Genomic DNA, 14,625 nt, shown 5'->3' on the forward strand with positions numbered 1-14,625 from the left:
CGACTCCCAACTGAGCATGGAGCCTGATGTGGGGCTCAGTCTCACAAACACGAGGTCATGACCTGAGCCAAAATCCAGAGTCAGATGCTTAACCAACTGAGCCACCCAGGTGCCCATTAACTTGCCTATGTTAATAAAAGTGTATTTTCTGTCCTTGAAACTAATGTGAAGTATATAATTGAAATATATATTCACTCCTCTGAATCCCATGTCTTTTTCCCCCTACCTTTATTTTTGTTCTGAAAATTTCAGAGTTCTGTGTAGGTTTATATTATTTAATTATATCAACTATATTTTGTTATATTTATATTTAAATATTTATATTTATATTAATTATATTTTCCCGAGCAATGTCATTTTTTTCCTACTTCAAATGTATTTGTCTATAACTTTCTCTTTAGTCTCCTGGGTGCTTCAAATTTGGTATGTCCCAGATTGAAAACATCATTTATGACCTTTCCTACTTCCCTGACTTTTTGTAATCTGCTCTGTCATTTGTTTTCCCCATGCTAGTATATGGCACCACTGAAACACTGAAGCAGGAAAAATCCTGGACTCCAAACTTCCCCGAAATTGCTATATCCAGGGGCACCTGGGTGGCTCACTTGGTTAAGCACCTGACTCTTGACTTTGGCTCAGGTCGTGTTCTCAGGGTCCTGGTATATCAAGCCCCATGTCTGGCTCCATACTCAGTAGGGAGTCTGCTTGAGGATTCTCTCTCTCTTCCTCTCCTTCTGCCCCTCCCCCTGCACATGCACACTCTGTCTCTCTCTAAAAATAAATAAATAAATCGTTAAAAAAAATCACCACAACTCTCGACCTCTGAAGCCAGTAATATATTACATGTTAATTAATTGAATTTAAATTAGAAAAAGCGACACCTGGCTGGCTCAGTGGGTTAAGTAAGTGTCTGCCTTCAGCTCAGGTCATGATCCCAGGATCCTGGGATCCAGTTCCTGGTTGGGCTCCTTGCTCAGCGGGGAGCCTGCTTCTCTCTCTGCCTGCCACTCCTCCTGCTTGTGCTCTCTCTCTCTCTCTGTTTCCCTGACAAATAAAGAAATAAAAATCTTAAAAAGAAATAAGTTAAAAAAAAATTCAGCACAGTCATTCACCATGTTAAGTATTTTGTCCCTGCTTACCATTTTTCATATCTTATTACCATAATTCACCCCCTCACCTATAATTTTGAAATACTCTTCTTGTTTTGGTTCCTTTATGTTCATCTTTACATTGCTGTCAGAGTGACCTTTTTAAATATGTTTGTGACGATGTAACTTCTCCACTTATTTGGTGGATACCCATTACGTTTGTGACGATGTAACTTCTCTGCTTATTTGGTGGATACCCATTACATGAAGGAGAAAGTTCATATTCTAGCATGACACTTTTTTGGTTCAGTCCTGATTTTCCAATTACATGTCTGTATCCCATTCCCAAGAAGTGTGTTCCAGTTTTGCCACATTCTCTAGCTATCGTCACTTCCTGTGTTATTTCATACTTCATCCTTTTGCTCATTCTACCTTTTCTAGAAGGCCCTTCACACCCTCCTTGTGCACTTTGTCTGTCTTTCAAGATACAGCCCTATCTTTGCAGCACTTCCTGAGCTTCCCACATACAACTGTTTTCTCTTTTGTGCCTTCGCTGCTTTATTCACCTCACCTGTAGAAGTAGTAAATGATACTCTGGTCTTATCTGTTTTCGTCCATCTCTACCCCTACTAGCATATAGGGTAGTCTCTGTCTTTTCTTTCTTTTTCCAACCTGTCCCAGGATAATGCCTATGACTTGACAGAGACGGTATGTATTTGTCTTTCTTGAGCAAGTGAGTGAGTGAGCAATTAAATTAATGTGTTTTCTGAAGGTGGGTTTTTGTTTTGTGTTGTTTTTATAGGAAGGAGAGGTGCTATCAGCAATTGCGAAAAAGGACAATGGGATTGATACTGAAAGTGCTCCACGAGAGCAAACAGTTAATGACAACTTGACTTCTGCTGATAGAGCATACAAAAATAATGGAGATGGTAAGTGAGTGCACATCTATGAATTTTTTTCTATGCTTAAGTGCTAGTATAAAAAAATATGAAAGTCTGTAGATCTAGATATGTTTTCCATTTCCTTAAGGTATTTCTCTTTTGCTGTCTTTCTTTATAAGTATCCCGACGACTACCAACTTCTTGAAAATACTTCAACACTCTGAAAATCTTTACTGCTATCACTTTTATTTTATTGAAATATTCATAAATATGGATAGGCTTGTATATATGTTTCAAATTCATAATGTTCTCATTAATGTGTCTGTGACTATATTTTGTAGTTATGGTATTAGGATTAGAAGAAGAGGAAGATAGAGAATCACCTTGGGATTCTGAGGTATTGTTTTCTTCTTATTGTTTTACAATATAAGCATTGAGTGATGTTAAAACATAAAAGGAATGCTTGGACTTTACTTTCTTATCTCTGCATTTGCCCATAAAAACTATTTCCTTACAGTTTTTACCTGTAATTGACAAAATAATTATGTGCTAAATATAATGATATAGCATAATACAGTGCTGCTAATTTGCAAGCTTAACTTAATGAAAGCTGTGTCGTATTATTGCAGAAAACTGAGGCTTAGAACTGAAAAGGAATTAGTTTGCATTTTGAAATTAAGATATCTAAAAAAGTAAAGAATTGCCCCAGGCCAACCTAGGGCCAAATGTATGAATCTGTGGTGTATATGGATGTGCAAAGCTCCTAATGAGATCTAGAAAGCATTTGGATTATAGTTTTTACAACTTGGAACTTGAAATGATAATGCCTGGGACATGAAAGTATTGTATATATATATTACCTATATACATTTTTTTAAGATTTTATTTATTTATTTGAGAGAGTGAGTGAGTGAGCGGGAGGGAGAGGGAGAGAGAATCTGAAGCTGACCTCACTCTTGAGCGCAGAGCCCGACTGATTCGAAGAGTTTGACACTCAACCGGCTGAGCCATCCAGGGTCCCTGAAAGTATTATATTTAGATTGTCAAGTAGATTTACAAGGAGCATTGGAATTATAATAACAGTTTGGTTTAGTGGTGTTGTATTTATTAATTTTTAAAAAGATTTTATTTATTTGAGAGAGAGAGAGAGAGAAAGAGAGCATGAGCAGGGGACGGGGAGGGGGTCAGAGGAAGAGGGAGAAGCAGGCTTCCAGCTGAGCACTTGGAGCTAGATCCCAGAACTGACTGAGCCATGCAGGTGCCCCTGCTTTACTGATGTTTTAATAGGTAAAAACCATTTCAGATAGTTAAAATAGTATGCATTGAGTATCTTTGTGGCAGCCATACTTGTAACAACATAAGTATAAAGTAATGAGGGTCTATTCTAAGGTGATAGTCTATGAAAGGAGATAAAAAGGGCCTGATCTCTTAGCACAGGCTGGTGCTACAGAATGGTGCAAGCACCATATTTGAAGTCAAGAGATATGCTAGCATCCTGGTTCTGTCACTTGGTAGTTGTAGGATCCCAGAGAAACTTGTTTAACCTGTTTGAATGTCAGTGACCTCATTCAGAGAAATGGTACTCATACCTACCTCTCTGGTATGTGTAATGAACAAATGTGGTTCCAAATGTGAACACACTTTGTAAACTGTAAAGGATGCTATAGAAATATAAGCAAAAATGATCAGTTTTTTAGTGATTTACTAAATATTGAGGACACTTTTTTAAATGTGAAGATTTCTGAAGGACAATAAAATAAATGACATTAGTGTCAAGAGAAGAATGGGAAAGTTAGAATGGGAAAGTGGATTTCTAATTTGGGGTATGTTAAGTTTCAGTGACACTGTATAGGTATACAGTTGACCCTTGAACAAGATGGGTTTGAATTGTGTGTCCACTTACAGATTTTTTTTTCGATACAGTACGGTACTGTTAATGTATTTTCTCTTCCTTACGATTTTCTTAATAAGCTTTTCTTTAGTTTCTATTGTAAGAACACAGTATATAAGACATGTAATATACAAAATGTGTTAATTGCCTTTACGTTATTGGTAAGGTCAGCATTAGGTTATAATGTACTCTGACCTTCCATGCTCAGTTTACACAGTCAATGGCCAAATGAGGATTAAGAGAACATATACAAGATCTATGAGTACAGATCTAGAGAACATAGATGAGGTCTTCTATTTAAATGTTTTGGTTTTTAATATACAGTTTTCTTATTTTTAAGTCTAATTGCTTTGAAAGTAGGAGGTTCAATAGGAGATTAGTAGTTAAAAGTTTTTGGGAATCAAAAGTTATATGTGGATTTTTGACTGCTAGCCATCAACACCCTTAACCCTTGCATTGTGCCAGGGTCAGTAGTGTAGTGATTTGGTACTTGAGACCTTCTCAGATTATTATTATTTTTTAGAGATAGAGCGCGTGCACATGAGAGGGGTGGGGAGGGGCAGAAGAAGAGGGAGAGAGAGAATCCCAGGTAGGCTTCATGCTCAGCACGGAGCCCGACATGGGGCTTGATCTCACGACCCTGAGATCATGAACTGAGCCATAATCAAGATTCGGCTGCTTAACTGACCGAGGCACACAGCACTCCCTCAGTGAGATGATTTTAAATGTTTTGACCTTAAATACATTCCTGTTATTAAATACCAACTGTGTACCATTCTTTACAAGCTGAGGGGTTAGGCTGTGGTGGTAGGAGCAGAAAAGTAAGGAAACAACAATCCATTGTAAGTCACTATAAGTACTTCATATAAAGAAGATGGAAATGTTAGTTTAGGGGGAGTTTGTAGCTTGGAATTTTTTTAGTCAGAAAAGATCTCTCTGAATGTGGCAAGAGCTGCCAAGTGAAGGATAAGAAGGACCAGTCATGCAAAGGTCTTGGAGAAGGACATTCTAGACAGATCCATGGATCACATCTGTTCATCGTTTCACTCTGATGTCTTGGAATGACCAGGAAGCAGGAAGATCCACCCCATTGACATAATCATTGTTATTATTGTTGAGTGTAGAAAAGAAAATGTGCATACTTCAATACGTGCTTGGTACATTTTAGGTAATTAATAAATAAATGTTCTTATTCTTCCCTTGTGAAGGCTTACTATACTTTTCGAATAGTTTCATACCTGTATCTCAAATTTTCTGCTATTATTTAAACATAATTTCAAGAAAAGTTTTTATTTCTGCTTTGCCATTTCATTCAACCATTTTCCTATCCATAAAAATTCCAAGTCTTGTTTATCTAAATGAAGCAGCAGCTACCAGTGTTCTGTTTATACTCAATATGATATACTCCAAGGTCTCTTATCATGTCGAGTATCTTATTTCAACACTGGAAACGTTTCTGCCATTAGGAGCAGTTTAAATTTGTAGCAAATATACTTATTAAAGAATTTTTTGAAATACATATTTTTAATATCCTTTTATTTTGGTGGGGAATGCAAAGGAGAGTTAGGTGTTTTGTTAGTTCCTGTTGAAATGTACATATAAGTCAGTCTTCTGTTTACAAAAGTATTTACTCTGGCCTTCCACGTTCAGTTTTCAGAGTCAAGGGCCAAATGAAGATTAAAAGGTACACTTAATCTAGAAAGCATATATGAAGTTCTTAAATGTTTTGGTTTTCAATACATGCTTTTCTTATTTGTAAGTCTGATTGGTATTAAAGTAGGAAATTCAGATATTTTCTTAGAAAAGGATTAGGAAATCTTTATGCAACTCATTTTTGATGTTTATCTTAACAGACTAATTCTGAGAGTCTTCCAAAGAAATATATTAATCATTTATCTGGAACTGCGGATCAGAAAGGGTCAAGTATATTAAATGAAGAAGTAGAAGGTAAGAATTGTATTTTATGAAAAAGTCATTTGATAGACTATTGATTTAAATCGGGAATAATCATATATTCTAATATGCAAAGAGAATCACCTATTAAATGCATAGAAAGGAGAAAGATGTGAAAAGGAGAGAAGTTATATATCTTATCAGGTGTCAGCAACAGATTAAATTGAGAGTGCCACTAGAGGGGCTAAATTACTGGTTCCATTTCAAGATACTCTAAGACCTAAAGGAACGTCAGCAAATAAGAGAAAAGAGCCAAAGAGGGAATGATGAGAAAGGTGGAGAGTACAGGGAGTAGATGAAGGACAGTAAGCAGCTCTTTAGAGTGGAAGGTGGTAAAATAAAATAATTCTTTATTTTAGAAGGAAGAGCAGACTATTTGAAATGCAGGAGTACTATCAAGTGAGCTTCCAGTATCAAAACTTGTCAGAGTAGTGTACCAAGATTTTCCGACTCTTACTGCTTTCCTCACTGTTGGGAAGACATTAAGGATTGACGTAGCTGATTATGCAGAGCTGTGTCCTAGTCAGCTATAAATATATGTATCTTAATGTCATATAAAATGGTGGCACTTCATAAGCTATTATCATTTAGTGCAAAATAAGAAAATGGGAAGGAAGAAGAGAGCAGGGTCAGGTAGGGGGCAATCAAGGAAGCTTTAGCCCTGAGAAAAAGTCCGTTAGAAAGTTTATGACTTTTAATACACTTTCAGTTTTAGAGAATTGATAGTGATGAACTGAGGCTTGCTTCTAGAAGGTTAAGTGGAGGTAGGAATGTGGCAGCAGACTCCGTATGGACCAGAATTTCTCACTAAATTTTAGTGAATCATCAGAGACCTTCTTAAAAATGCACGTTGTGAGCAGTAGGTCTGGGATTCTGCATTCTGACCTCTCAGGTGATGCCAATGTCAGTGGTCCTTGGGTCATGTGCTCTGTAGCAAGGGTGCAGACTTCTCTGTAGAGAAATCTGGAAGGGCCATTGGATAGTTCAAGACCTAATAGGATCAAGGGAAAGTATTATTTTGTTTTTATTTCTGAGCATGTTTTTAGCTAGAGGGGAGCAAGGAGATGCAGAGATAGAGGTTATAAATGTAAGATTCTACCTGCTAAACGTCGAGGAAAGAAGTGGTGGAGATAATCCATATTAAAAGGGATGTAAAAGCAGAACAATCAAGACTGTAGATGCAGACATTACTTATTTTAAAGATTTATTTATTTGTTTTAGGGAGAGAGAATGAAAGAGTGAGCGATTGGGGGAGGGGCAAAGAAAGAGGGAGAGAGAATCCTCAAGCTGACGCCCTGCTGAGCCAGGAGCCCAATGCCCAGATCAATCCCAGGACCCTGAACATCATGACCTGAGCTGAAATCAAGAGCCGAGGCCCAACCGACTGTGCCATCCAGGCACCCCCAGAAAGTACTTTTGAAGAAGGGGGACAGTGAGGGGAAAGAAGGAAGAAAGAAGAGCATGTTAGCTAGGAAATTTTGGAGTTGATGAAACTCAAATGAATTGGCTTTAGATGGCTTGAGTGTATTTGCAAAAACAGATTATATCACAGCTTCTCCACAAAGAATACTGAAAGCAGATGGAGTACTAGATTTGGAGTAAAACATAGCCACGCATTCATCCTCCTCAGATCTATTCATACATCAAAGATATATGTTGCATTGGTATTCATTATTCAAATGAGATTAATTTGAATATGTAAGCTTTGGCTGTTCATTTTTTTTTCTTAAGATAGCTAATTTTTGATATGATAGCTGTTTCAAAAAACTTTTTAAACACTGACATGATCTACCAAATCAAACTAATTTTGGAAACAAAAGAAATTATAGGGTTCGTTCCCTAAATGCTAAAATTGTTATTATCAGTAAGTATGACACTGATTTTGCAATAAAAAAGATTTTCAGTATCTAAAAATTCTGTGGCAATTAAGTTAACTTTTTCCATTTGGTAATCATATCTCCATATTGAAAGCTTATTGTACATTATTTCTTAGATGTGTTTTATATACCTTCTTGCATGAGTGGATCAAGAAACTTTAAGATGGCTAAAGTAGAGGATACAGGAAATGTAGGCATACCAGTAGCCCACATGGGTATGGACAAAAAGAATCCTTTATTAACTATTATCCTACAAGTGTATATCCAAGCTGATCAATTCATAACACTTTTTCTCATGAAAACTTAATTATGCATTCAGTTGAACTGTCATCAAACTGTGTGCTGCCTAAATTACAGGACAAACTGAAGAACATGGTAAACACTTGTAGTATAATGGAATAACTGATGCTGCTGTACTGCGTTAAGGGTGTGCTGTTGCATTCTACCGTTGGCTCTCACGTTTATCCTCCCAGAGTCAGGATTTGTTCCTCTGATCAGAAATTGCTTTTCTCCCCATCAATCAGCATGTTCACATTGGTATATGTGCACTTTTCTGTTGTAGTTATAGTCATTTGAAACATAATCTTACTTTTGAAATCTTACTTGCATGTTCTATTGAACATATCTTCGTATTTTCTTTTCAGTATTTATACTGGGTTCGTATTTCTGTCTTGTTGCTGTCCTAACCCACCTTCCTGTCTCCAGAAACAGAACACCAAAACCTAATGTAATCATTTTCAGCATCAAGCATGCGGATTCAGCTTAGTACTAACTGCATGAATGTTTAGTTGGCTTCCACATTTAGATATAATTAACTATATGTCCCTTTTGCTTTTTAGATTCTCCTGAGAAATATCCGTACTCGAAGGTAAAACTTTTATATTTTTATTTTGAATTTTTAACTACAGATTGTATGAAATGTACATTATGTCTTAATCATATTGTTTCAATACCCATTCAGCCTACCATTGAAGTGAAAGAGTTTGTTCCTAATACAACAGTAGAGCTGGAAAAACAGACATTCAAATCAGGTACATTTTACAATACAGATTTAATGTTGGAAGGAAGCATGACGATTCTGCTTAGTAGTAACTGCATGAATGTTTAGTTGGCTTTCACATTTATACATAGTTAACTATATGTTCTTTTTGCTTTTTAGATTCTCTTGAAAAATATCCTTACTCGAAGGTAAAACTTTTATATTTTTATTTTGAATTTTTAACTACAAATTGAATGAAATGTACATTATGTCTTAATCATATTGTTTCAATACCCATTCAGCTTACCGTTGAAGTGAAGGATTCTTTTCCTAATAAAACAGTAGAAATTAAGAAAAAACAAGCATCCACATCAGGTAAATTTTACAATACAAATTTAATGGTGGAAGGAAGTACACTAAAATATTTCAATGCTCACTCTCTTGTTATTCTGATTTTTTTTTTTTGGATGTGTGGCAAATTTAACCAAAGAATTTGGCATAAATAAGGTAGATATCGTTGATATCCATGTTTGAACAAAAGATATTTACAAGGAGAAGAAAAAGAGATTTTAAAAATGAAGCTTTAGCTTAAGTTTCTACTTTTATGTTTTGAAATCCTAAAGTTCCCAGTTCTGGGGAGCCTGGGTGGCTCAGTCGTTAAGCGTCTGCCTTCAGCTCAGGGCGTGGTTCCGGCATTCTGGGATCGAGCCCCACGTCAGGCTCCTCTGCTGGGAGCCTGCTTCTTCCCCTCCCACTCCCCCTGCTTGTGTTCCCTCTCTTGCTGGCTGTCTCTCTCTCTGTCAAATGAATAAAATCTTTAAAAAATAAATAAAGTTCTCAGTTCGGAATCCCTTTACTTCCTAGGGATTCCTAAAAATTAATAAGTAGACTCTTAAGATTTTTCCACTGTTCACAATGTTTATATGAATTCTGACCTTTATCTAGTGTAAAGCTTCACTTGCTAACATGTCAATTGTATTTTAAGTTTATTTCATCTTAGTGTTGTTTTGTTGATCGTCTTAAGCCAAACAGATGTTCTTATTAGCAGATTGGTGTGTGTGTGTGTGTGTGTGTGTGTGTGTGTGTGTGTATGGTTTCCTTGATTATTAAAAATGTGGGAAGTAGTTAGTTATATCTTAATATTTGGCAGACACAATCTTTGAAAACAGTAATTCTGAAACTTACTGGCCTTAGGGTCCTTTTATACTATCTAAAAATTATTAGGAATTCCAAAGAACTTCTGTTTAAGTGGGTTGCATCTGTTGATATTTACAATATTAAAAATTAAAACAAACATTTAAAATACAAGCATACACAATCATACATTGTTAGGCATTTGAGCTATGACCCACTAATCATGTGAGTTGTGATGCTATCACGTATCATATCTTTAGAAAACTTCACTGTACACGTAATAAGAGAATGAGAGTGAAAATGTCAAATAACATTTAGCATTATTGTTTTGACCTCTTGGACCCTGTGAATGGATGGACCTTGGAACTCGGGATTCTGAGACGACATGGGAGGACTGTTTTAAACCAGATAAGGGTTCATGGATGCAAAATGATAAAGGGACCCTTGTGATGAAATGGGCATTAGGGTTTCATTTCTGCATTTCTTGCTCTTTTCTTTCACCAGCCTTAAGAGGTTTAAATCAGACAAGCTTGTTTAAAAAAAAGGAAAATATTTCTGTTATGTATTTTCTGTTTCATGGCACAGTAGTTTTTGATCTAGTGTGGAGTGAGACTTACTCTGTTTTTACATGGAAATGATTAGATCACCCGAGGCTTTCTTTTCTCATATAAGTTTATGATGTTTATACAAGGCTTAAAAATTTCTGAAGATATTTGTGCATTGAGGAAAGACCATCTCATTGTAATTAAGGTAGTACCATTCATTAAAAGTTTTTTAAAACCCATGTCTTTAGAACACACGGTGTGTATTTAAACATAAAATAAATTGTTAGACATAAATGTCATTACTAAAAAAATTCATACCTTGGAAAATCTTAATTATTAATGAACAAAAGTCCTTATGGAATACAGAATATGTAGTGGAGCTTGGTGAGTGAGTTAAAATATGTAATACTAGAGAATGAAAAAAATGAGACAGTTAATTTCATCTGTGTGAATGGCAAGTATAGGACATATAAAATACAGTAAGTTACGAATGAGTAGTAGTATGTCTGGGAGAAGAACAGGACATGGGACTGCTTCTCTGACAGAAGAGTTTATACAAATTAGTCAAGTTTGTATTATTATTTACATTCTAATAAATGAAACTTTGTTTTCAGATTTGTCCAGTTGGGAGTCCACTGGTTTGACCCAGAATAATGAGACTTGTCAAAGATACAGGGATTTGAAGGTTGATGATAGGTGCCCATCTATATCACAATCGATGACCAAAATTCAGTCAGCACCTACAGAATTTGGACAGACAACCTTAATAGATAAAGAAAAGATTAATAATATTGGAGCTGTGCTTCTGTTAGAGAATTATAAACTCCACGACCTGTGTGAATCACAGCCACCAGAAACCAGAGAGTGCAAAGAAGGTAATAAAGAAGCATAGAGAATTCAACCTCTCCATGACTTCACCATAGCTCTGATTTTTCAAAAATAATTTTGTGGCAAAATTTACTTTGTGTTTACTCCTTTTGTGAGACCTACAACCAAACAGAATATCTTTTAGCAAGACATTTGCATTCTTCCTCTAACCAAAACAACATATGAATAAGAATTTGGAGAGGGGCGCCTGGGTGGCACAGCGGTTAAGCATCTGCCTTCAGCTCAGGGCGTGATCCCGGCATTATGGGATCGAGCCCCAACATCAGGCTCTTCCGCTATGAGCCTGCTTCTTCCTCTCCCACTTCCCCTGCTTGTGTTCCCTCTCCCGCTGGCTGTCTCTCTGTCGAATAAATAAATAAAATCTTTAAAAAAAAAAAAAAAGAATTTGGAGAAAGTAATTTCCTTTAGGCTAGTTTTTTGCATTCGCTTGAGAGTGGGTAGCAAGATTATATTTAGAACTTTGGAACCAGTTGGGAATACTAGGTAGTGATCTAAGGATTGCTTACTCAAAACATAATTTCTTAGCTTTATTTTTATAGCTCTAAATTCACAAGTATTGGTTAAACTATATTCACTGTAACTAATAAAAACACCTTCCCAAACGAAATATTAGACTATTTCCTCTATTCTCTATGACTTTATTTTAGAGTTGGCTTTCCCAGCAGTAATGGGAATCGTTGAGGATTTACTATGTAGTTATCACCTTCTCAGCTCTGTATGCATAGTCCATCTCCTTGTTTTCTTATTTTTATTTTTTTAGAGAGAGAAAGTGGGGAGGGAGGGAGAGGCAGAAGGAAAGGGAGGGAGAGAATCCCAAGCAGGCTTCACGCTCAGCACTGGGCCTGATGGGGGGCTTGATCTCACGACCCTGAGATCATGACCTGAGCTGAAATCAAGAGTCAGATGGACGCCTAACTCACTGAGCCACCCAGGTGTCCCTTTATTATTACTATTATTATCTAAAGATGTTATGTATTTGAGAGAGACAGATTGAGAGAACAAATGGGAGGAGGGGCAGAGAGAAGGAGACTCTCCCAGCTGAGCAGGGAGCCTGATGGAGGACTCGATCCCAGGAATCCCAGATCATGACCTGAGCGGAAGGCAGCTGTTTAGCCAGCTGAGCCACCCAGGCACCCTCCTTATTATTATTAATTATTATTATTATTATTATTATTATCATTTTTAAGATTTTATTCATTTATGTGACAGAGAGACAGCCAGCGAGAGAGGGAACATAGCAGGGGGGAGGGAGAGGAAGAAGCAGGCTCCCAGCCGAGGAGCCCGATGTGGGACTCGATCCCGGAACCCCAGGATCACGCCCTGAGCTGAAGGCAGTCGCTTTAACGGCTGCACTACCCAGGCGCCCCCCTCCTTTATTATTTTTAATGAATAAATGGAATATTTGTTTTAAATAGTACTATATCATTTAAAAATAATATATGGAAAATCAGTTTTAATTCTAAGATACTCCGTCTATTGATTAACCACATCTAATGTGTGCTCTACTTAACGTACCAGTTAATTCAGTGCCTTTTATCTCATATGATCAGGTCTGTACTAATAAATACTACATTTTTTTTTTCACCCCTGTAGTTTTATGTTCTTTCTTTACTTGTAGAATTAACACTGTATTTTCAAAAGATTTTCAGTTAGCTCCTAGAGTAGTGAGTACAGGCAATAAATTCAAAGTTATTTACCTATACAATTGACTTGTTTGCTGTTACTTCTTCATGAGCTTGGTGGATCCAAGAAGCAGGACTTTTAAGACAAAACACCTACAGGCTCCTGTAACACAGGAAGATACGAAAGAGAAAAATTATAAAATAAATGCAAGCAACTTAAAACAGTTCATGTAGATTATTTCTCTTCTCACTTGATGCCTTTTATAAGGTAATGAGCAAAGTTAGCTCTCTAGGGATCCAAGATTGTGTGTTTATTCGTTTAGTGCAGATTTATTCTGTCCTGGGCCCTGATAATTTTATATCCTGAATATTTCTGGAACCATTCTGTCAGTTAAGGTGTGCTTGCTTCATCTTTATTTTGTATTACTGTCCTATAATTCATCTCCCGTCTTTTATTACAATACCCCTCAAATTCATTGCTCTCCACGGCATTTAGAGTGATCTGTCTCAAATGCAAATACAACTATGAACTACTGTTGAAAATACATTTGTGTCCGAGTATCTTAAAATTACACATAAGGCTTTCATAGTCTTGAATTCTGCCAAACGCCCTAACCCTTTCTACTGTCTGCCCTTTTCTCTGGCATTCTGAACTGCTGGTGATGTCTTCCTCTTTGATCCCTGTAGTTTAGACAAATATTTACCCTGTTGTGTGCTTCTCTCCCTTGTCTTAACTACAGCCTTGCCTACTCTCCCCATTTTCTGCCCTCTACCCCCTTTGAGTCTGGCTGACCTCAACTGTTGTAGTCTCAGTTCAGGCATTATCTCTAGAAAAACCATTCCTGAGACCTTTTATCTACAGGCTTCTTTAAACCTGGGTGCCTAGCATTCAGCGGCAGTAATGAATACTCAGTAAATGATTACTGAGTAAAATAAAGACTGTTTATGCAGAGATGATTTAAGAGATTGTCCCATACAGGGGTGCCTGGGTGGCTCAGTAGGTTGAGTGTCCAACTCTTGATTTCCACTCAGATTATGACCTCAGAGTTGTGAGAGCAAACCCTGTTTGGGGCTCAGTGCTGGGCATGAAGCCTGGTCAAGATGCTCTCTCTCCCTCTGCTCTTGCCCCTCTCCCTCTCTGAAAAGAGAGAGAGAGAGAGATTGTTCCATACATTGTAAGAGGAAATGAGATAGGTGTATAAAGAAGTAATTAGCAGTTCAGTTGGTGAAGATGCACTGCAAAAATCTGTAAAGTAGTAAGGTAGCCCCAACGAAAGAGACACCTGTTTATCTGGGGAAGGACAGCCATAATCAAGGATGACTTTACATAGCAGTCTGTGGCCTAAAAGGTGTAAAGAGATTTGTCAAGGAGTAGAGGAAAACATTTCAGGAATGTTCACACTCATCAGGCACATACACCCGTGGGAAGGTTGTACACTGATAGTGGCATCAAAAGCACTAGTAATTTTGGAAACCACGAATAATGTAGTTGAAGCTTAGGGTGTTGTTTAAGACGTACTGTTATAAGGTGAAGAATAGTCTGTTGTGATTTTATATGTTTCTGCTGCCTTTTCAAATTTTGTTTCTGGTTGTTTTGTTCATGGATGTTACGTGTATGAATTTGTGAATGAATTTTTGAGATGTTTGTATGCCTTTAACCTGGTGACATTTAGGATTTCCCAAATGGTTTGTTGAAGTTTTCGATAATTAAAAGTATTTCTTCAAGTAAATATTTAGCTAAAGAGTTTAATTTAAACTCTTAATCGA

At 36.9% G+C, this 14,625-nt stretch overlaps 1 protein-coding gene across 1 annotated transcript in view; it reads left to right on the top strand.

Moving 5' to 3' along the window:
* The window catches only part of ANKRD26 (ankyrin repeat domain 26), a 120,210-nt gene that overhangs the window by 26,353 nt on the left and 79,232 nt on the right, over nt 1-14,625 (top strand). The window contains 9 exon segments of the mRNA XM_034644369.1: nt 1,891-2,017; nt 2,311-2,366; nt 5,714-5,807; nt 7,807-7,905; nt 8,530-8,558; nt 8,652-8,721; nt 8,850-8,878; nt 8,972-9,044; nt 10,963-11,237. Coding sequence (XP_034500260.1) covers nt 1,891-2,017; nt 2,311-2,366; nt 5,714-5,807; nt 7,807-7,905; nt 8,530-8,558; nt 8,652-8,721; nt 8,850-8,878; nt 8,972-9,044; nt 10,963-11,237 — 852 coding nt within the window.

This window comes from Ailuropoda melanoleuca, chromosome 15, assembly GCF_002007445.2.
Source record: "Ailuropoda melanoleuca isolate Jingjing chromosome 15, ASM200744v2, whole genome shotgun sequence".
Lineage (NCBI taxonomy): Eukaryota > Metazoa > Chordata > Mammalia > Carnivora > Ursidae > Ailuropoda > Ailuropoda melanoleuca.